Genomic DNA, 21,415 nt, shown 5'->3' with positions numbered 1-21,415 from the left:
AAAGAAATACAGAGATGATCCACAAAAGTTCCAAGATGAATGTCTACCAAAGTGATGGAAAGGCCAAAGTGTGGAGAAAGAAAGGATCTGCTCATGATCCAAAACATATAAGATCATCGGCCAAGCAGTGTAGAGGTAGTGTCATGATTCTGGAACATTCTCACTAATCTTTATTGATGATGGAACTCATATTAGCAGCAGAACAAATTCAGAAGTTTACAGGAACATTTCGTCACCAATTTACAGAGAAATGCATCAAATATACTGTAATTGGGAGGAACATCATGCAGCAAGACAACGATCCAAAACACACTGCCACCTCAACACAGGACTTCATCAGGGGAACAGTGGAAGGTTTTAGACTGGACAAATCAATTACCAGACCCTCACCCAACTGATCAGCATCTCACCTCCTGAAGAGGAGACTGAAGAGAGAAACCCCCCGAAACAAACAACTACTGAAAGAAGCTGCAGGAAAAACCTGGAAAATCATCATGAAAGAAGAATGCAACAGTTTGGTGATGTCAGTGAGTCACCAGCTTGATGCAGTCATTTTAAGGGCTATGCATCCAATATGTAATTGTACAGATCACATAAACCACATTATATTTCCTCCCCTAAAGCTAATTTCTGGAAGTTAGTGAGCCCCTGTACACATTACGGTTTGGTAATATCAAGATAAATTCAGTTCCACAGTCACTGCCTTTATCAACTTTTATTTTAACAGCCATGAAGGCTTATTGTAAATAGCACACATTAATGTTGGTCAGCTTAGGAACATTAAGTGAGTGGATAAATATTTTAAAATAGTAATTGTGTAATTATTGTTGTTGATATGTGGCCGGTCGTCAATGTAATTGTTTATCCCTTGCTATTCATGTCTTTGATATCAGACAAAATTATGTTTTTTTCTTGTTTTTTTTTTGTCTTAAATTACTCACTGATCTAAAAACATTATGATCTTCAGTACATTATAATATCTGCGTACACATTTAAATTCAGCATGACACTGCAGCACTTTCAGAATAGGATATTTAGTTAGCAATGTACACTTGTATGCACGTAGCCATGGAGTTTAAGTTCTTTAAAAATTTATAGACAAACTAAAAATCATCTATGACACAGTTGTTTATTCAAGACCATGACATTAATCATGATATACTCACACGCCTACGTATGATACAAAGTACAAAAACATTACAAGAACCATTAGACCATAACCGTACAAGTATTTTTTAATGATAATGAATGCCATGTAGGCACACAGCATCAAACTGTACCTTGAATCTGAAAAGCTGATGTGATGCTGTATCTTCACAAGCTCCGTCTGCTTCAGAGATTCACTGGTGAATAAACTCCTATCACGCTTTTTCTTTATACAAATGAGTCAATTTCTTAAGAATTTAAGAAACAAACAAATAGTGAACATTTGCATCACAAATGTGTGTGCGCGCGCGAGAGAGTTTGTTTATTTGTTTTTAATGCCATGCAAGCTTCTATGGCTATTTCCATGGCGAGAAATGTGTAAGGAATCTAAGGTTTTTAAAAATCTACTTAACGTCTATATTTCCTAAACTCTAAAAACTCTAAAAACGCATTAGGTTTGACTTTCCTAAAAATTTCTTCCAGAGTGTTGACTGAATAAAAAAAGATTTCTCATGGGGTTAAGACCAGTACACTCTAATAAAACAAAGATAATGGATTCTGGCAGAAGGTACATGTTGGTCCTTTACTTTCACACTATCCGTTGTTCCCCAGATGAAGATGGGCTCTCTTCTGAGTCTGGTTCCTCTCAAGGTTTCTTCCTCTTAACATCTCAGGGAGTTTTTCCTCACCACCGTCACCACCGTCTCGCTCAATAGGGATAAATTCACACACTTATGTTTCTGTAAAGCTGCTTTGAGACGATGTCCAGTGTTAAAAGCTCTACACAAATAACACTGAATTCAATTGAGAATTGGTGAGTCTCATATTAAAAACATCCTGGGGTGACCTTTTTGACAGTGAGTACAGAGAGAGAGAGAGGGAGAGATAGAGAGAGAGAGAGGGGGGGGGAGAGAGGGGGGGGGAGAGAGGGAGGGGGGAGCGGGGGAGAGAGAGAGGGAGGGGGGAGCGGGGGAGAGAGAGAGGGAGAGATAGAGAGAGAGGGAGGTGAGGGAGAACACAGATTATTAGGTATGCTCATGTCACGTAATGGTTAAAAAAACCTGGTTGCTAAGCTCCCATCATGCTAATTCTTTATGCAAATCAGCTCTCACAATTTAAATCAGAATTTAAAGAAACAAACATCCATCCATTTATTTTTGTACCACTTCTCTACGCAGGGTCAGGGGCATCCTGGAGCCAATCTCAGGGGACTTGGGGCACAAGGCGGGGGTTTCCCCCCTGGCTGGGGTGCAAACCCATCACAGGGCAAAGAAACAAACAAATAGTGAGAATGTACACCACACGTGGTGTTTCCACTGATTTCCATTTTTAAAGAAACACCTTTTCTAATTCTCCTGTTGTTTTCTGGTCAACTTTGGCCAATTTGCTATTTTCCTCTATCATAACTATGGTCTCTGTAATCTGACTGGAATAAAGCTTACTGATTCTGTCCTTATGCATCTGAACACATCAAATTAATAACTGGTTTTATTGACTGTTCAGTAGTTTCAGTCAGATCTGACCTGCCATAGCGCACGATCGGGCCAGAGTATAGGATCACTCGATAAGGATTTTCTCTGCTCCTTGGTCTACAGTACCCAAAATTGTGTTCATTTCACTCAAAAAGTAGTGGTATAATTTCCTGTAAGTTAACTGTATTCATCATAAGTTGCATAAAAGGTGTAATCCAACAACAATAATAATAATAATAATAATAATAATATTTAATAATATCCAATAATAAATATTTTTAAAGTACTTTATTGACAGTTTTAAAAGAGCCCAGACATTTTTGACTGTGAGCCTCAAACTCAACACAAGGTTTAAACAAGACTAACATTTGGGCAGTTCGAGAAAGTCACAGACAAACTTTACATTATAGAAATGCAGGGGTATAAATTTAAAAATAGTGCAAACTATGTGGCATTCTGAAAAAGTCGATTTTCCTATGTTTGCTCCAGTTCTATTATACACCTCCCAACACACTCATTGGGCCTATTTGGTTAAGACTGATTTCCATTTTGACTTTCCCTAAGACTTTCCCTTCTTTCAACAACAAATGCAGACATTTGAAACAAACACACAAAATGGTAGGAATTAGCTTAGTCCTTTTACTGTTTTATTAAATCACACTCATGCAGTTATTATTTATGTAAATGGTAAATGGTGCACTTATATAGCGCTTTTATCCAAAGCGCTTTACACCGTGTCTCATTCACCCATTCACACACACACACACACACACTAATGCTAGTAGAGCTGCCATGCAAGGCACTAACTTGCCATCGGGAGCAACTTGGGGTTCAGTGTGTTGCCCAAGGACACTTCGGCATGTGGAGTCACGCGGGCCGGGAATCGAACCACCAACCCTACGATTGATGGACTACCCGCTCTACCACCTGATCCACAGCCGCCACGTTCGCCTATGTTCGCCCCTGACTGCATCCAAAATATAAACAAACTAGTAGTCTAATTTAAACCTCCACAACCCTGACCAGGCAGTTATTAATGATGAATGAACACTGTATGCAGTGTTGCACATTTTATTGTTCAATTTAATGAGCATGGTCTTTATTTGTCCTGCAAGCTTCATGTCTGACTGTTTGCATACACACACATGAAAGTAAAAACCTGTCACTTTAGAATTTTTTGTTGTATCCATGGGACCCCACACTTGATGTGCACCTCTGGCAGGCTTTGTAAAACTACAACAAGAACAACAACAACAACAACAACAACAACAATGTTTTGCTTGTTATACATCAATGTAAGCACATCTGGATTTGATCGTTTTATTCACTCTTCCTTTCACAAATGCTCCAGATCTATCAAAGTGCAAGGGGATCTCCTGGACACAGCCCCCCAGAAGATGAAGATTTTTTTTCATCTTCAGCTGTCTAACAGAGGCCTGCAGGTTTGTGCCAAAATCGATTGGTATTAGGAGCCATCAATGATTCCCTGTAACTTGACTAGAGCCCCAGTCCCAGCTGAAGAGAAGCAGCCCCATAGCATGATACTGCCACCACCACGCTTCACTGTGGTTAGTTTGTTCTATGGGTTTATTTATTTATTTATTTATTTATTGGGAAAGGGATATTCCTGTAGGTCTATTACCAGCTTTGCTTTGAAGTTTTCTTCTTGTCCTTTCATTTATTTTGGAGGGACGTCTTGTTCTTGGTGCTGTTACTGTGGTGAGTCATTTTCTCTGTTTGTTGATGATGGCCTTCATGGTGTTCCATGGTACATCTAACGTTTTGGAAATTCTTTTGTCCACCCCTCCCGATCGATTCCTTTTGACAGCGAGATCCCGTACATGCTTTGCAAGCTCTTTGTGGACCCTGGCTTCAGCATTCAGATGAAACCAAGACGATGTGAAGAAAATCGTTGATGACAGGTGTATGATAATGACTTTTGAACATGAGTTTTGGTGTGACTGGTTAATTCTACACGTAAATACATCACTGTAAAAGGACTAGTAGAGAGAATCCTATAGACAGTGGAATCACTGAACAAAATCTGAAATGTATTGATGAAATACAATCAAATCACAAACCAAACTGACCACAGCCTGCTCTTGTTGATCAGTCAGAACTTCACCTCTTCCTCCCATATTTGGCATAGTCTCTATTCTGCAGGGAAAATTACATTAAGAACACATTTAGTCATTAATCACCTACTTTGTGGTACACATTGACTGTACAGTATACTGCATGCCATTTGACAATTGAGAGTTGCTTAATGTTTAGTGCATGCTGAGGGGTTGGCCACGGTTGATCTGAGGTCTGGATGAATCATTGCAGCTGCTTCAGTCATTTTCATCCCATGATTTACTAATGCTTGGATTTCATTGGACACGCTTTGCTGTTGCTGACACGCTCTCAATCCATGGCCTTGTCCTCTACCATGTTCAGAGTAAAGCGATCGCCTGTTGCTACGACATTAAGCTAGGTATAGTTTTAGCAGTCATAGATTACACTAAATGTGAACAAATCATTTGAATTATCTAGCAAGTATAAGATATTCTTCAATACTTGCTACTGACTATATTAAACTTGCAATGTGAGTCCTCAGATTTGTAAATAAAGGCATTATAAAGTGTAATAAGTCGACTTTAGGGTGGTTTCTGATCGTTCTGTATACTAAAACCCTGCCAGTGAGGGTGCGTGCCATTTCCCCTCAAACCCACACACATGAAACTGACCTACATGCGTTCTGCAGATGATTCGTCATCCTCGGTGTAAATCCTCAGTCGAAAAATAATTCTGCAATATTTTAACAAATATGTTCAAATCTACAAAAATTCTACACACGTCCAGCGCATCGTGCGTCGTCCAATCGCATTGCGGATTTCCTGTGACGCCACTGGAATTTAAGCGATGTAGAAGTTACCGATTTATTCAGTTTTTTAGTACGAGTCTATATTTGTCTCACAGAGGGAACCCTTAAAGTTTATTTAAGCAGAACCTCTTTAGAAAGCAAAGAACCCTTGAGTATAAAAGATAAAAACCTTGTTAAGTTTGTAAAGAATTTTTTCCCCCTCCAAGATGGTTTCAAAAATTTTATTTAGAATATGTTCACCTTCTGTCTCTCTGCTCTTAATTTATTATTTTTTTAAAAAAATCTTAATCGACTAAAAGAAAATTCTGGAAGTCCTTCAGATAAGATTGGGACAGTCTCTATAGGACAGTATAAGGTGTCTCAAGGTGTCTCTATAGGACAGTAATAAGCGCTCTGTGAAACCTGTGGTGTCTGAGGTTCTCTACCATGGTTTTTTTTTTCTCTTTTGTTTTCGCGCCACCTTTCTTTGTTTCGCACTTTGACACTTGTGCTGGAGCTCGTTCAGTCTTCCTCTTCACCTCTTCACCTCTTACATCCCCGAGATCACCCGAAAAACCAGTGAGTACTACCGTTCTCTTTTCTACAGAGTAGCAAATGAATTCTCAGTGCAAGGTGTTGATGAATTTAAAACAATACTTCGAGTGTGTGTATTTTGTGTGCTTTTCCACACACATTTAATCAGAGGCCCCGTTCTCATCGGTCTCCGAGCTAGCAATTTATAAATATCTCTTGGATGCTGTACAGCACCATGAACTCGGAATTAATGTAAATATTTCGCTATTTCCGTCTCATTTGTCCCACACTTTCCTATTTCCAATGATCATACACATCACTTTCACAGTTACTGAAAGTATTTGGAGATCCTCAGGGTGCAGGCTTCTTTCCTCATGGAAAAACAAACAGTGCTTTCATAAATAGAGAAATAATAAAAGTAGCATGTGCATTAGGAAGGCTGTGTTACAGCAGTGAAATTTTCCAGATGTTTTGTGGATGTTTCTTGCAGAAGAACCCCGGGTTACATACACAAACTTGTACCGTATTCACTAAACGCAAATCAAGACGAAAATCCAGCTGCACGAGTACATGCACTGTTTCTTTTTATTTGAAAGCATGCTTTAATCTTATTTATTAACTGACACCAGAATAAGGTTGTCTAAAGATGCTGCGTATTGTGTACATCCACTCAAGCCTGTTTGTTTAGTTTCTGTAGTTGTTGTGATGAATACAGGCAGTGAAGAGAAGTTACACCACACTGTAATATAATGAGATAACAAGAATTGCTTGATCTAAACGTTCCTACAATCGTGTGATGAGCATTCAACAACAACGAAAAAAACCTCCACAATGCTCTGCAAAAACACAGCTGCAACATCCAATCCATTTTGTAGGCTTTTCTTTTTCCCCCTTGTGGTTTACTCACTGGTGGTATGCGCGCCAAAAGTGCACAGACTGCACCGCAGGGCTTCCTGTGCAAGAGAAAAAGATTTGCAGACCCCCGAGCACAACCTGCAGAACACAGGTGTCCTAATAAATTCAAGAATTGCTTCAACAAACAAATAGACGAGGTGTAAATATACGTTTTTCTCGATCACGTATCTGTTTCAAGTCACAGAGAGAACCTGCAGAGATGAGATTATATTCTGAGGTACAGCATCATCTAGATCCTGACCTGTTTTTTTTTTCTTTTTGTATGTTTTTGCATGTTCATATGAGCTTTTTGAAAAAAAGGAGAAAAAAAAAAAAAAAAAAAAGAGGTGGTTTCCTGTAGCTGCTGGCAACACAACAGGTTCAAAGCCATGAAGCACGTTGTCTCACTTCACACCACGCTTTATCAAAAACTGTAAAACTCACACTGTTGCTTTCAACACCTTCTACACATTGCAGCTCACTTTCCATCTCATGAGTGTAAGAAAATAAGCACAACACCTTGAGTGTAGAAGGAAACAACAGGGTGTGGCTGTTTAACAGGGACACGAAACCTCAGCGTCTCTTTCTACTCGGCCTTAATAACTTTCACAGCAGCACCATAACACATTTGTATTTCTCCCCAATAAACCCAAACAGAAATACCCGACGGAGTAAGACTGAAGTAATACGAATAGGAATGCTTGGCGGAGAAGGAAGGGAAAGAAATGACGACTACTAAAAATCCAGATTACAGTTTTATGTAAAGAGTTACCAGGATCACTGAAATGAAAAGAGAAGAAAATCAACTTCATCAATCTGTCGTGTTGTACCTTTAGATATAATCTATACAGAAGATTCCTCCTGCTATCTGTAACAGTCTAATATCGTAACGTTCGCTAACTTAGCTAGCTAACTGACTCCCATTAAGCACACTTCAGTATCAGGGTCTCAATTTACATCATTTTATCACCGATTTATTGAACAGCAGCCCAAACATGTCTCTCTCATATATATATATATGGGGATAATGTAGATACAAAGGATTGAGATTCATTTACAAATTAGGCACAATAAGACATTAATAACTAACTTATAATACAATCATTATAATAATAAAAGTTATGTGAATGTGGTGTCTCTCTTTTGCATCTTCTACGCTGGACAGAGGGATGATTAACGTCCCGGACCGAACCGCACAAGAGTTCGTCACCTCCCTCAGAATGGCTCACAATTTACATTATGAATGTTTACTGTATTTCTGGAATTTTCTATTAAAAAAATTCGGACCGCGGTCAACCGCGATTAAGTAAATCTGTGGTAACTGAAACAGCGGATACAGGGGGTTACCGTCTCTGTGTGTGTGCACAGACATAGACGTTATCAAGACAACAATTTTGTTTGTCACCAGCGTTATCTAGCTTAGCAACTTTGCAGGTTCAACACCATCCTCTAAGAATTTGTATAGCAGTATAAAGATGCAATCATCATTTTTTACATTTTTTATTTCTTATTTGTACAAATAACCCGAAAAATACGTAGAAAAAAAATAAATCTGTCAAATCTGCTTTGAAAACTGTGTCACGCTTCATGTTTGTGTTTACACTGGCGTCTTGTCAGTCATTTTACAGTACAGACACGCCCCGTGCCCCATCACTCCACCCCCATCTCAGAGTGAAATCGGTAAACGCCCAGCACAGCCAGGTAATTCTCCTGCGCGGGGAAAAACCCCGGATCGTGCAGGATTACAAAATAATACAAATTCTATTCTGATCTTAAATTGACAAATCTTGCACCTTTAAGTTACAGCATTTCATGAACTCACAAAATGAGCTTGTATCTAGCTCCACCCCCAAATCAGTATTAAGTAGGCAATAAACAAACAAACAAATAAATACTGACCCAGAGACCAAGCTAGATAGTTCAATAGTTGAAATCAGACGACAAATGAAATGGAAAAAAATTGTGGTTTTACGTTTGGTTTTTAAGACAAAAAGTATTGAACGATTTGACCCCCATTTGTTTGTTTTCCCTCCTCAGGCATCATGAGACCCCAGACATCTGCATTTCTGAGAGCACTGTGTTTGCTCCTCTCTATGACTCCTGTTTTCTGTGAAACAGCTACCCTGAACACAACACACAGCCTGGATACAAACACGAGTTCGACTGAAAGTGTGTCTCCTACGGCCGTACTCTCCCCCACCGTCACCGTCACCGTCACCACGAAAGCTCAAGACAAGTCCACAATCAGCATCAAGTCCACAACACCCCAAAAATCCACACAAAGCCCAAAAAGCACAAAGGTCACTCCAGCTACTCCCACGCCCCATTCACATGTTGGAACTGTGGTGTGCTTGATCCTCTTCTTCTGCTTCTTAGTAGCACTGTGCGTCTGTGCGTATAAATGGTACGTTCACAACGGACGGCCAACGTTCCCAGAAATTCGGAGACGCATAGCAGAAAGCGCAAGGAACGCCTGGGCAGTGGCTGTGGCGTGTCTGACATCATCATCGCCCAAAGCAGAGGAGGAGGAGATAGAGGCAGGAATAACAGAGGCAGAAGAACAGAAAAAGCAAGGAGACGACGAAGACGACGACGTGTCAGACGATTACTCGAGCATCGATGGCACAGCAGCGATGAGACCGAACAAGGACGAAGAAGAGGATGGGCGGAGCGATGAAAGTGAAGACGATATGACGTCAGTCGAGCTCAAGGATGAGAAGACGGAGCCAGAGAAGAACGATCTTACGGTGCTGTGAAACAAGATGCTGGTAGCACTAGATTAGATTCATACATTGGATTTTAAATTTGTGTAAATTTATTCTAATTCATTTGTATGAAGTATATTTTTTTCCTCCCAAATTAACAAATATCAGTTTTAGCTGTATGTGAGCACCTTTAAGAATTATATTTCAGACCCCAGTTTTTTGTGTCATGGATTTATTATTATTTTTTTTTTAAAGGAGTTTCCCCAAATTTGAGCAAAAGGAACAAAAAACAAAAAAACAAAAAACAACCAAAAACCTAAATTAAAACAATTGCATTTAATACATCTCAATCAAATGTATTAATCATATATTAAGTCTCTTTTACACTCCTGTAAATAAAATAAACTTGGGACGACACTTTTTTGCTCTTTAGTTCCATTTCCTGCGGAAAAAAAAAAATTCTTCCACATGCGGTCACATGATCCAAAAGCTTTCCAGAAATAAATGTAATTTAATCAGTCAGTATGAACACATTCCAATCAGTACCAACATGCTCAAGATGCTTCTTTTCTCTCCTCTCGTTGTCGTGTCATGATGCTTTGGTTTGCGCTGCGCGAGAGAGAGAGAGAGAGAGAGAGAGAGAGAGAGAGAGAGAGAGAGAGAGAGAGAGAGAGAGAGACCAAGTGGTAACAGACATTAGCATCCTGAAGAAATCGGAAAACTGATTGACAGCTTCATTTCCCACCACGACGGCCTTTTTGTTTCTTGTTGCGTCCCGGCGTTCTGATTGGCTTGGAGGCACCGTTTTCAACAGGGAGGGGTGGAGCCTGAGCAGAAGGCTCCTCCTCTCCATCAATACTGATCTTAAAGGGTCCGGAGAGAGGACTAGACAGAGAGACAATAAAAAAAATGTTGTTTCAGGGTATTTTTTTTTAAAAAGCAAATTTTTTCAAGTTGTCTCAACAGCACGATAACGAACCTCTACATGCTGTCTTTGCTAAAATGTGTTTAAAATGATGAAACGAATAAAATTTATTGCTTCAGATTCTTGGCTGAACACCTCAGCTTTGCATTTTCTTGATAGACCCAGCCGTGACGAGTTTTCCCTTCTGAACACTAACACTCGAATATTAGAAATATCTAGAAGACAAATGAGTATTTCTATTCCTGATACGTCTTGAACACTGCTGTCACACGCAGCATTAAAATAATCATCCGCGTAACACACGTGTGTGTAATGAGGCGCGCTGGTGTTGCAGCTCGTGTCTCACACCTGATGGGCGTGCGTGGGCTGCTGTTGTGTCTACGGATGGGACGTAACCGCGGTTCTACCGAGAACCCCTCCTTCAGGCTCTCCAACACTGAGGGGGCCACGTAGGTGAAGCCCTGTAACACACACACACACACACACACACACACACACACACAGGGGTCACACATTGACCTACACTTGGCTTTTCAATGAATGTGTGTGGACTTTGTGTGCGTTAGTTACAGCAAATGCATGATCAGCGCTGTCACTCAGTGTCGTGTCATCAGGACTGTCCACTGGAGTCTGTTTGGTAAAGCGACTGTCAAACTGACTGACATCCTCATCCGAGTGCTGAGAGAGAGAGAGAGAGAGAGAGAGAGAGAGAGAGAGAGAGAGAGAGAGAGAGAGAGAGAGAGAGACAGAAATGAGAGAGTGGCATCGATGAGGAAGAGAAGAGAAATGAAGACGGATGAAAGAGAGATGAGAGGGAAAGACAGATACGTTACTTTTAATCTTTCACGTATTGCATTAAAGTCAGTTCTCAGATGAAGCGAGTGAAGAAAAGAGGAGAGAAACAGGACGCAGTACCAGCGATGGCTTGTAGGGCGGCTCCACTCGCTTACTCAGCAGGTCGTCCCAGTTAACGTGGCGAAAGAAAGGCTGCTTCTGTAACACAGGAAGAAAAAAACAGGAGACCGACTGATTTTCTCTCAGCCAATAGAAATGAAGAATCACTGTTCTGTTTCACGAGGACACGGACGTTTGGAAAGGTGTGTTTCACCTGAATGTCTGCGCAGTCGGCTTTACTAGAACCCAGTCTCTGAGCCGGGTTCTTCTTCAACAACTGGGGGGGATGATGAAGGGATGATTAAAACATGCAGTATAACACACACTAATGATATTTAAAAAAAGAAAAAGAAGAAATATCCACCAATGAAACGACTGACTACCTTTTTGATCAGCTCTCTGGCGTCCGGCGTGAGGTACGGAGGAAGGTTCAGTTTACACTTCAGGATTTTGTCAATGGTCTTCTTCCTGTTTTCGGCTGAGAACGGAGGCTGAGAGGGAGAGAACAAAAATACATGATCGATCTCATTATCTGTTCGTGAATGAATATAAATATTGTTTCATTTTAATACAACATTTATTTAATAACATGCAGCACATCTGGATCTTTATCAAAGAATCATTTTATTTTACTTGGGCTCACACCAGATACTGAAAGCAAAGGTGCACATACTTTTACCCCTCACAGATCTGTAATACTGGATCATTTTCCTCAATAAATAAATGACCAAGTATATTTGTCTCGTACGTTTAATTAGGTTCTCTTTATCTACTTTTAAGAAAATCTGATGTTTTAGGTCATATTTATGCAGGAATCTAGAAAAATTCTAAAGGGTTCACAAACTTTCAAGCAGCACTATATATATCTGAATGGTTTTTGAATGTATTTTCAAAAATGGAACCGTATGAACTCTTTGCTATTTAAAATTTTTTCTCTCCGTCTTGTCCTCTCATCCACCTCTCCACATCTCCACCTCTCTACATCTCCACCTCAACCACCTCATCTCCACATCTCCACCTCTCGATGTCATCCACCTCATTTCCACCTCTCCACCTCTCTATCTTCACCTCAACCACCTCTACATTTCCACCTCATCTCCACCTCAACCACCTCATCCACCTCTACATTTCCACCTCATCTCCACCTCTCTACATCTCCACCTCTCTCGCTCACCGAGCCGGTCATCATGTCGTACATCAGCGCTCCGAGGCTCCACCAGTCCACGGCTTTGTTGTGTCCTGAGCGATTCAAAATCTCTGGAGCCCTGAAATAAGAAACACACACACACACACACACACACACACACACACACGTGTACATTTAAAATGTGCAATCAGTGGTTTTGGTGGATGTTAGGCAAAACTATGTTTTGAAGACAAAAGCAGCCCCTTCTTTCATCGTTCCTCCGAAGCCACACCCTGAAGTCAGGTGTGCTTGAATAAAATTTAAAAAACACTAACGCGTACAGTCTACAATATGCAAATGAGCCCTTTAACCAATCTCTCATGTTAAACACGGCTGTTGTTTACTCCGCGATAACGTTTACAAACATTTATCCTCCATGCGTGTAGGAAAACTGGAGGAATGCGTCATCGTCGTTTTCAGTTCCTTCCCAGAGTCTGTTTATACAAGTTACAGGAGCAGTGGTCCCGCCTCCTGTTGATTTCTATTGGCTGCTGTGTTTAACAGCTGCAATCAACTTGACCTGTATCTAATCTAATTTAATCTAATTTTTCAGAAAGAACATCCTCTATTCCCAAACTCTAAAAATTCTCATAACTAATAACCGAGACGCATCAGTCAGTGAAAATAATCATTAAGATATTGCAAAAGGCACTCGTGTAAGACCTGAAAGAATACGTCATCCAATCATTTAACCTCGCATGCATGCTGTGATGAATGAATAACAAATAATTAATACATTAGAAACCTTTAGATCAGACCATCTTATTGGAAAACCTCAGTAAAATGAAAGACTCACATGTACTCGATGGTACCACAGAAGGTGTGTGTGACGCTGCCGTCGTGGATGGATTCCTTACACAGGCCAAAGTCAGTGAGTTTAATGTGACCTTGAGGAGGAACACATGGAGTCTCCGATTTAAATTCAGCTTTAAATCTTGTGAGTAAACGATGCATCATTTAAGTGTTGTATTTCTTGGTTGTGAAAACATTTAACTCTATAAACCTGCTCTTGATGTTTGGGGGGGGGGGGATGTTGGGGGATGGAGGAGGTTGTGGAGGATCCACAGTATGAATATTATTCATGCTGAAGATGATTTGCAGGATTTTAATAATTGTTAGAAAGCCCTTTCAGCCCAGATGACCCTGACTCACAAATCTTAACATGCATCACACAGCAGTTTCTGCCCGAGTGCCTCAACCAGATAAACGGGTTTAAATAGGCGTAAACAAACTCTCTCTCAGACACACACACACACCTTCGTGATTGAGCATGATGTTCTCAGGTTTCAGGTCTCGGTAGATGATCCCATTGGAGTGCAGGTGTCCGAGCGCTAACGTTATCTCAGCCAGATAAAAACTGCAGAATAAACAACAGCACAAAGTCCAGAACTGGACAGGAAGTTTCGTGAGTTTGGAAGTTTTGCCATTAATAACATAATGGCAAACTTCTTATAAACACAAATCATTTCCATCAGCGATGAAGTCTCGACTCAACGTCCGTACACCGTAATCGGATTTAAATACATATTTAGCAGTAATACTTGCATATACAGCACATACTCCACATCAACATTACAGAGGCTTTTAGGCCCAAGTTATGTTATTTATCACAATTTCTAGCTTTCTGTAATGGCAGAATTTTTGATTTTATACCGTAAGATAGAAATCCACCAGATCCCCTGAACGTCTGATACGAGTTTATTTATGTACATATAATCCAAATAATCTAAGCATTCTAACAAACAAAAACCCCAAAACGTGTAATCATTGATACGGTGAAGTTTTCTGTAAGATGTATGGAAGGAGTCTCCACACTTTTAAACTGCAACTATAAACGTATTTAAAAAGGACAAAAGTGTTCTTTAATTAATAAAAAAAGGAATCATTGGTAAGCTGCTGTGATGTAAGAGGAATAAAACACTACGGGACATGCTGCTTGGGTAACAGTGGGAAATGAAAACATTTTGTAATCTTTATTCCGTTTTTTGAACTTTTGAGTGTGTATGTAGTGAAGCAGCTTCAGAGCTTTAGGTTTGTCGTCAGTTGAGCTACCTACAGGACGTCTATGTGATGTTTATTCTAGGACTTTTCCCTGAATTAGTCAGTGAGGTAGCGAGTGGCAGCCGCCCGCTCCTAATAAAAGGAGTTCAATCTGGGAAATGTTGAGCTGGACTTTACCTGAACAGGATGTATTTGTACGTAAATTGTGTCATTTTGCCCGGATGTGCCTTTAATTTCCAATCAGCGAATCAGACAAACGCACGCCAGCCTTCACATTTATTACTTTTACTTTTATCGTTTATGTTGTCAAAGGATTTCATACCAAGCCGTGTCCTCCATGAAGATCCCCTCCTTCTCCAGCTGCATGAACAGCTCACCACCTGTTTTAACAAGGTTTTGAAATATATTTCTACAAGATTTGATATCGATATGAATATGCTAACGATACTGAGATGAAAGACATGAAGAAAATAAGCACTGTCTATACACATCAGTTCTTAACCATGTTAGATATTGATTTTATACTTTTGAATTGTCTCAGTCTTAAAGGATCAACTGTACACCTGTACCCAGCCCTGTACACCTGTACCCAAAACCTGTACCCAACCCTGTACACCTGTACCCAGCCCTGTACCCAGCCCTGTATCCATAACCTGTACCCAGCCCTGTACCCAAAACCTGAACCCAACCCTGTACACCTTGGTATCCATGTTCACCTCAATATCCTGTACACTTCAGTATTCCTGTACAACCTGGCACCTCCAGCACGCCTCTATAATGCCCCTGTATATTTTCACCAATCAGGTAAGGATTAGGAGATCATAAGTCTTTAAACTAGTTTACATTAAACAGCATGGCCAACACTCCAGTCATTCATGTTGATAAGTAAACCCGTTCAAGCAGGTAAAACACCATTAGTTGGTTGTAGCTTCAGGTTTTGTTTACACCACACCCACCGCTCAGGCACTCCAGTATGAGGTAGAGTTTGCCGCCAGTCTGGAAGGCGTACCACAGGTCCACGATGAAGGGGTGACGCACCGTCTCCAGGATCTCTCGCTCCGCCCTTGTGTGTGCCGTGTCCTTCGCACTGCACACTATTTTTGCCTGAAAGACGGGAGAGTGTGTTTATACGTGCAACAATATGTGCCATCTTTCAATAAAGAAAGAACTTTTCCTAGAACTGGTTATTATGATTTAAAAGGCTGACAGTGTTGATGTACTGTCCCCCTTCAGCAGCAGTTTAACCAAAAATAGGAACTGAAGCTTGACAATAATTACATTCACATTCGTCATACCTCATTACTTCACGCGTGTGGGACATTTGTTATATATACATTTTTTGTTTTTCTCAATGGGACTGGCACTGAGTGCACTGGCTCGTCCAACCCTGCAGTGACTGGGGATGGTTCCCTGACCGGGAACTAACTGCTAGCCAGTAATCCACCAGGAAACCGTCTCCCCACACTAGGGTTTTAAATAGTTTATCTTTATTTGTTCTTATATTAAAGAGCGAGTTGCATGATGCAGGATCGATCAAAATGTTCCTAACTATCCAGTTTCTCACACACAGCCTGTCCGGTCTTGCTACGCGAGTTATATTTAACCACAGGAACAAAACGAAACAGGTTCCTGCCTCCCGAAAGAGCACAGGCGTAACGAGATCCTCAACAATGCATCGTAGCAATACCAAACACGTTAAATACTTTTAATGCATTTTATTCTGAAACTGATTACTGAAATATGGTATGTTCTGGACGGCAATGTGTGATATGAGCGTGGAACGGAACATACTTTTTTCAGAACTTTCATGGCAAATATTTTTCCTGTCTGACTTCCCTGTACTTTCCGGACCTGGAAAACCTAAAAAAAAGAAAAAAGAAAAGAAATAGAAAAGGTGTGATGTTTGGAGAATGTTCAGACATGTAGTAATTGCAGCTTCCGGGATCTCTCTAACACACGCGCACACACCTTGCCGTAAGCTCCTTTCCCGAGCACAGTGAGCAGTTCGAAACAGTCGGGTCCGACTCGCTCGCTGTCCCTGTTCACGCTGGCGCTGGTGAGCTCCACTTCCTCCGTCTCACCGCTGTTAAACACACGTTTATCCCCTTCATATCAACTCATAACATTTCAAATGATATTATTAATCATGACACCTCGACGGATACGTACGGTTCCGTTTCCGCCACCGTGAAGTTACACACATCATCCTGTAAGAGAAACAGTAATCGGTCATATTTCATTCATTTGAGAAGATGGTTAATTTGAGTTTCATCCGTTCCCAAAGTAACCGAGAGGTTGAGATGAGTCACATTTCCCAATGAAAAATCTCAAACGTTCCGTACTTCTCCACCCACATTCAATTATCATGATCATCACTGCAGAATGCTGCACGGCAAAGTGAAGCGTGTTTACGGAGTGGCGTGAAAGACGAGTACGGTAAACGTGTAAGAGACGCTGTTAGGACTAGGAGCGACTCGGACCTTCTTGACAGTCACAAGGCTTTCTCACCTCTGCATCGCTCACGTCCTCCGACTCCAGGTCGATGTCGAACACCCCCGCCATCCTAAAGAACCAGAAACCAGGAAGAAAACGTTTATGCTTTGAGCATTACATAAATAATGATGCTGAGTCAGAGAGTCAGTTTGGGAGTCAGAGAGTCAGTTTGGGAGTCAGAGAGTCAGTTTGGGAGTCAGTAGACATTTTTAAAAATAATTTGTGCCAAAAATGTACAGGATTAAAAGTTATTTACTAACTAATTTACTAGATGTTTAAATCCATCCATTTTCCATACTTCTTATCCTACACAGGGTCGCAGGGAGCCTATCCCAGGGAACTCGGTGCACGAGTGATATTTTACTTTACTTTATTATTCGGTTTCATATTTTTGACGATAATTATTCCACCCACTTCAATGATCTGAAGTTCCACCACCAGAGTCTCATTGAAACAGCTGGGGCAAAGTCCTGCCTTCACTGTGAGGGCTTTTGTTTTTTTTTTAAGAGCCACTGAGTCATATGTTTTGAGTACAATAGTTACTAATCAGGGTTTTGTTAAACGTGTTAAAGTGACGAGTCAAAAGCATGAGGCTGTGAGAGAGAGAGAGAGAGAGAGAGAACAGCTTACAGGCTCATGGGGTTAAAAACAGCAAATGTTTTAAAAAAACGTGATAAATCAAACTACACAGAAAGTTACTGCTGTAGAAGGGCCTTCGTCTTTTAACATGACGACCACAAAACTTGAGAAAAAATATAATAAATAAATGAATCCGTGTCTTTAAACTCAAATGTAAAATAAAAAGTCAGAGTTAAAGATAAAGTGAAAGACGAGAGGGAATACTGCAATCATTAAAGAGAAGAGAGGAGAAAATGAAATAGGAAATAAACATGTGTGCGCACAGTGTACACATCAAACAGTCTGATCATTATCTGATCTCAGCGTTATCAGATTATTCAAGATTTCATATGTCCAGAAAGCACGGTTTCTTAAATCAGAGTAAAATCATGAACACGGTTTCAATAAATCTGAAACGGCTCTATTTTAATAATCTCATTATTCACCATGTGCACTCTGCTAATCCTCTTCATGCATTCATTCCTTTAAGTATTTATTTTTTATTTTAATTTAGTTCTGCACACGTGCACAAGCAGAGAGAGAGATAAAGATCTGCCTTTCTGAAAATAGTGAAGCTGGAAGGAGGACATCATGTGTAACCATAAACTGTGTAATGACTCGAAACTAAAACAAAAAGAACAGAAATATAATGTATATGTTAAGAAAACGACATGATGTGATATTATCCCTGGTTACAAGCCGATTACATTTTGCCAAAATACTTTGTGAATGTACAGGTACACATTGTAAATGCACCAGGGTTCATTCTAGCCAGCTCTTTTCCTTCTTCATCGTTACAGAGAGAAGGAACAGCAGAATTAGAATTAGATTTCCTGATGTAACTCAGTTCCTCGGCTGCTTAACAAAACTTTCATTTGGTGTTTTAGAGAAAGATTCAACGCTGATTTATGAGCCCACATGCATGGTGATTTTAGGTGTTTGCCTGCTCAGACACACCCGCTTTAATCTCCCAGGATGTTGTGTTGTGTACAAAAGTGCATTGCTGAAGTCTGATGAATCATGCCATACTCAGAAAAGTGTCAGTGTTAATGATATCCAGATCATACTGATTTAGCCTTGTTCACTGTAAGAGTGCACAAACTTTTGCACTGAACATTAATTCATGACTGTTTTGCCATTATTTGAAGATCTCGAGGTGATCTCTTGATGTGAAGTATAAAGTTGATATAATTATACTTGTACAAGGCCAGAAGTGTGCCATGTCGTGCCTATGATATAAAACCCACATTAATCCGAAATAAACTTTAAACAGAGCTTGTGTTTATGTATTTTGATGTATGTGATATGTACAGTACTGTGATTATGATAACAGCTTTTGGTTTATAATAATAATAATAATAATAATAATAATAATAATAATAATCCTCGATAGAGTGAACTAATCCCATCCATACCTTCATCCGGGTCCTAAACACACTCCTGCTCCTCGGCACCTCACCGTGTCGTTATTAAATGTTCTTATTTACAATAATATAATTAATAAACCTAAACACGTGAATGAACACAAACACTCGAGTGGAAGTCGTGCCGCAGCTGAACCGCCGTAGTGTTGATACAGAACAACTGCGTCATCAAAGTGAGACGGACGCTGTGGCGCGCGATGGCGTCATCTTTATGAGACGTAAAGGCGGGATTTGGAAAGAATTCAAAAGTGTATTTATTTATTTTTTAAATATGGCAGTAATCTGCAAGGATGTTACTGTATAAATAATGCATCTCTAACATTTTAAAAAGATAAATAACTACGATAAAATATGCTTTATTCGTAATAAAGAAAAGTAATAGACCATCTCACCGATTAGCCTAGCTAGCTGTTTTCCTTTTATTCACAACCAGTCGTTTTTATGTACAACTTATTTTCTTAACGCCTCCTTATTGTCCCTTATTCTCATTTAACCAGAAAGTAATGTCGAGCAAATAACAAAAACATAAAAAATAGTCGAATAATAATTTAGATATTAGAATGTGTCACATTTACCTTTTAAAAATAGATTCAAGAGAAAAAAAACTTTAAATAAATCTCAGTTTTTCAATGTATATATTTAATGTATTTGTTAATATTTAACTATTTTCACCAAATTAGTAATATTCTATAATTGGTGTACCTCACTTGTCACCTTTAATATTAGCTTTAACCAACTGTTTAACAGTTTTAGACAGGGCTATCGATTTAATTTAAAATAGCATATTCAAACTGTCAACATTTCTATATTGATATAAACAAATATTTTACTGAACTATTCATGGCCTATATAATTAGTTATGTATTTTCTTTTTCTAAAGTTCCTGCAATACATTACACATGTGATGTTCAAACTATTTACCCTATTTATTTCTTCTCCAAATGACAGAGATCTAAACTATTTCCAGACTGTAATAGGTGTATAAAATGATACTCATTTTGGAAGAGGAGTATTATTTCATCAGGAATCGCATATCCACTTGTTTAAAGGCCAAGTCATCATAATGACTACAAATTTCTGCAGAAATCCTTCTTGAGGTCAGATCTTGAATGGTTTGTGAGTTTTTATTTCCTGTGCCATTTCAAAATGAAAAACAAAGTGAACACTAGACCTCGTCCCGAAGCCCTGACAAGCTATGTGGGTGAAAGAATACACAAGTATTATGTGGTTTGACTTTAAAGAACCTGACATATGTTCATAGGAAAAAGTCCTGTCTGAGTTTCACACCTTTGCAGACGAGACATGATTTCAGTCTTCAGAAACTCGCATCACACAAACAATGCTGCGGCCCGTCCTCTTTGGATTTATAGGTGAGGCACATTTACTTGATTTATCTTTAAATCAATAAATAAGATTATTCACATTTGTAAAAGATTTATAGATATCACACTGTCTTTAAGTCCGGAAACTGCTTTGATTTCTTGTATGTGTGTATTTTCAAAATATTGTGGAATAATAGTTGGTTTCATCATCTACAGCTTCAGAAAGACTTTTAGCTAAAAACTTGACGAAACTTCTTGCTCTGTGCAGTGACTCATTACCTAATATATTTATTAATACACTTATTGTGTGTGTGTTTGTGTATCTGCAAAACAAAACTGACACACATCACCTCATGCCTTTCAAGTTGCCCCTTTAGGTAAATTGTTAAAGGTTCTCCGTACATAGGACCCTACAATAACGTGATGTAGGAAGAACCCTCGCATAAGAAACTTGGATCATCATAGATTCCATAAGGGGTCTACAAAAGAACTGTAGTCAAGGCTATTCATGTTGTTTCACTGAAAAAGTGAATTCCAGCCATCATGGGTTCCATACCTCATGGGAATTTAACAAAAACTACTGAAGTGCAAAGAACGGTGGTGTTAACCAAAGCAATCTGTCTATATATCTGTATATAGATATTTATAGAAGGGTCTAATCTAGCACCTTTAAGATTTCTTCGGTTTGCTTACACTTACAGCATTGATCAGATGCTCCAACCCTTACAGAAGCGCATTGAAGTCTCCTTATCCTCATGCTAACGTAAATAAAACACAGTATAAGAACACTAAGGCTAAATCCTGTTACATAATAGATAAAGATGCACCTTGGGAAAGTCATTTTTAGTGTTAATTTCATTGACTGGTGGTGGTTACTTGAAATGATCTCATGCTGAAATAATAATTATGGGTATGTCACAGGCTTGTTTGTGACATGTCTGTGGTTGAAGATAATT

The 21,415-nt window shown here is 39.5% G+C and overlaps 2 protein-coding genes across 4 annotated transcripts; one reads left to right on the top strand and one right to left on the bottom strand.

Annotated features, from left to right (window-relative positions):
• Positions 1 to 5,916: 5,916 nt before the first annotated feature.
• Positions 5,917 to 10,267, top strand: LOC128604399 (uncharacterized). Of its 2 annotated transcripts, XM_053619512.1 has the most exons (3): positions 5,917 to 6,042; positions 8,509 to 8,592; positions 8,929 to 10,267. In XM_053619512.1, exon 3 carries the CDS (start codon positions 8,934 to 8,936, stop codon positions 9,645 to 9,647), a length of 714 nt encoding a protein of 237 aa, XP_053475487.1. In that variant the 5' UTR covers positions 5,917 to 6,042; positions 8,509 to 8,592; positions 8,929 to 8,933; the 3' UTR covers positions 9,648 to 10,267. The 2 variants fall into 2 exon arrangements, with proteins under 2 accessions (XP_053475487.1, XP_053475486.1); XM_053619511.1 differs by lacking the exon at positions 8,509 to 8,592 and having other exon boundaries at positions 5,918 to 6,042.
• LOC128604393 (ribosomal protein S6 kinase beta-2) lies at positions 10,194 to 19,305 on the bottom strand. Of its 2 annotated transcripts, XR_008385178.1 has the most exons (17): positions 19,129 to 19,305; positions 17,111 to 17,165; positions 16,772 to 16,809; positions 16,571 to 16,685; positions 16,394 to 16,462; positions 15,559 to 15,706; positions 14,925 to 14,982; positions 13,858 to 13,958; positions 13,398 to 13,488; positions 12,590 to 12,680; positions 11,799 to 11,906; positions 11,630 to 11,692; positions 11,437 to 11,514; positions 11,092 to 11,199; positions 10,870 to 10,982; positions 10,276 to 10,481; positions 10,194 to 10,245 (listed from the first exon to the last, which is right to left on the bottom strand). XR_008385178.1 is itself a non-coding variant. In XM_053619500.1 (16 exons), exons 2-16 carry the CDS (start codon positions 17,162 to 17,164, stop codon positions 10,331 to 10,333), a joined length of 1,386 nt encoding a protein of 461 aa, XP_053475475.1. In that variant the 5' UTR covers position 17,165; positions 19,129 to 19,305; the 3' UTR covers positions 10,194 to 10,330. The 2 variants fall into 2 exon arrangements, 1 of the variants encoding a protein (XP_053475475.1); XM_053619500.1 differs by having other exon boundaries at positions 10,194 to 10,481.
• Between the last annotated feature and the right edge of the window lie 2,110 nt (positions 19,306 to 21,415).

Source organism: Ictalurus furcatus, chromosome 29 (assembly GCF_023375685.1).
Source record: "Ictalurus furcatus strain D&B chromosome 29, Billie_1.0, whole genome shotgun sequence".
Classification (NCBI taxonomy): Eukaryota; Metazoa; Chordata; class Actinopteri; order Siluriformes; family Ictaluridae; genus Ictalurus; species Ictalurus furcatus.
Note: the sequence above shows the minus strand (reverse complement) of the source record. Positions and strands in the feature narration are given on the sequence as shown.

Excerpts from the sequence above, each read along its gene's own strand:
- LOC128604393 (XM_053619500.1), bottom strand. The coding sequence starts at position 17,164 with ATGGCGGGGGTGTTCGACATCGACCTGGAGTCGGAGGACGTGAGCGAT. Across the intron at positions 15,707-16,393 it reads CCATGAAAGTTCTGAAAAAA|GCAAAAATAGTGTGCAGTGC; the intron begins GTATGTTCCGTT and ends CCCGTCTTTCAG. Across the intron at positions 13,489-13,857 it reads CATCATGCTCAATCACGAAG|GTCACATTAAACTCACTGAC; the intron begins GTGTGTGTGTGT and ends TTCCTCCTCAAG.
- LOC128604399 (XM_053619512.1), top strand. The coding sequence starts at position 8,934 with ATGAGACCCCAGACATCTGCATTTCTGAGAGCACTGTGTTTGCTCCTC.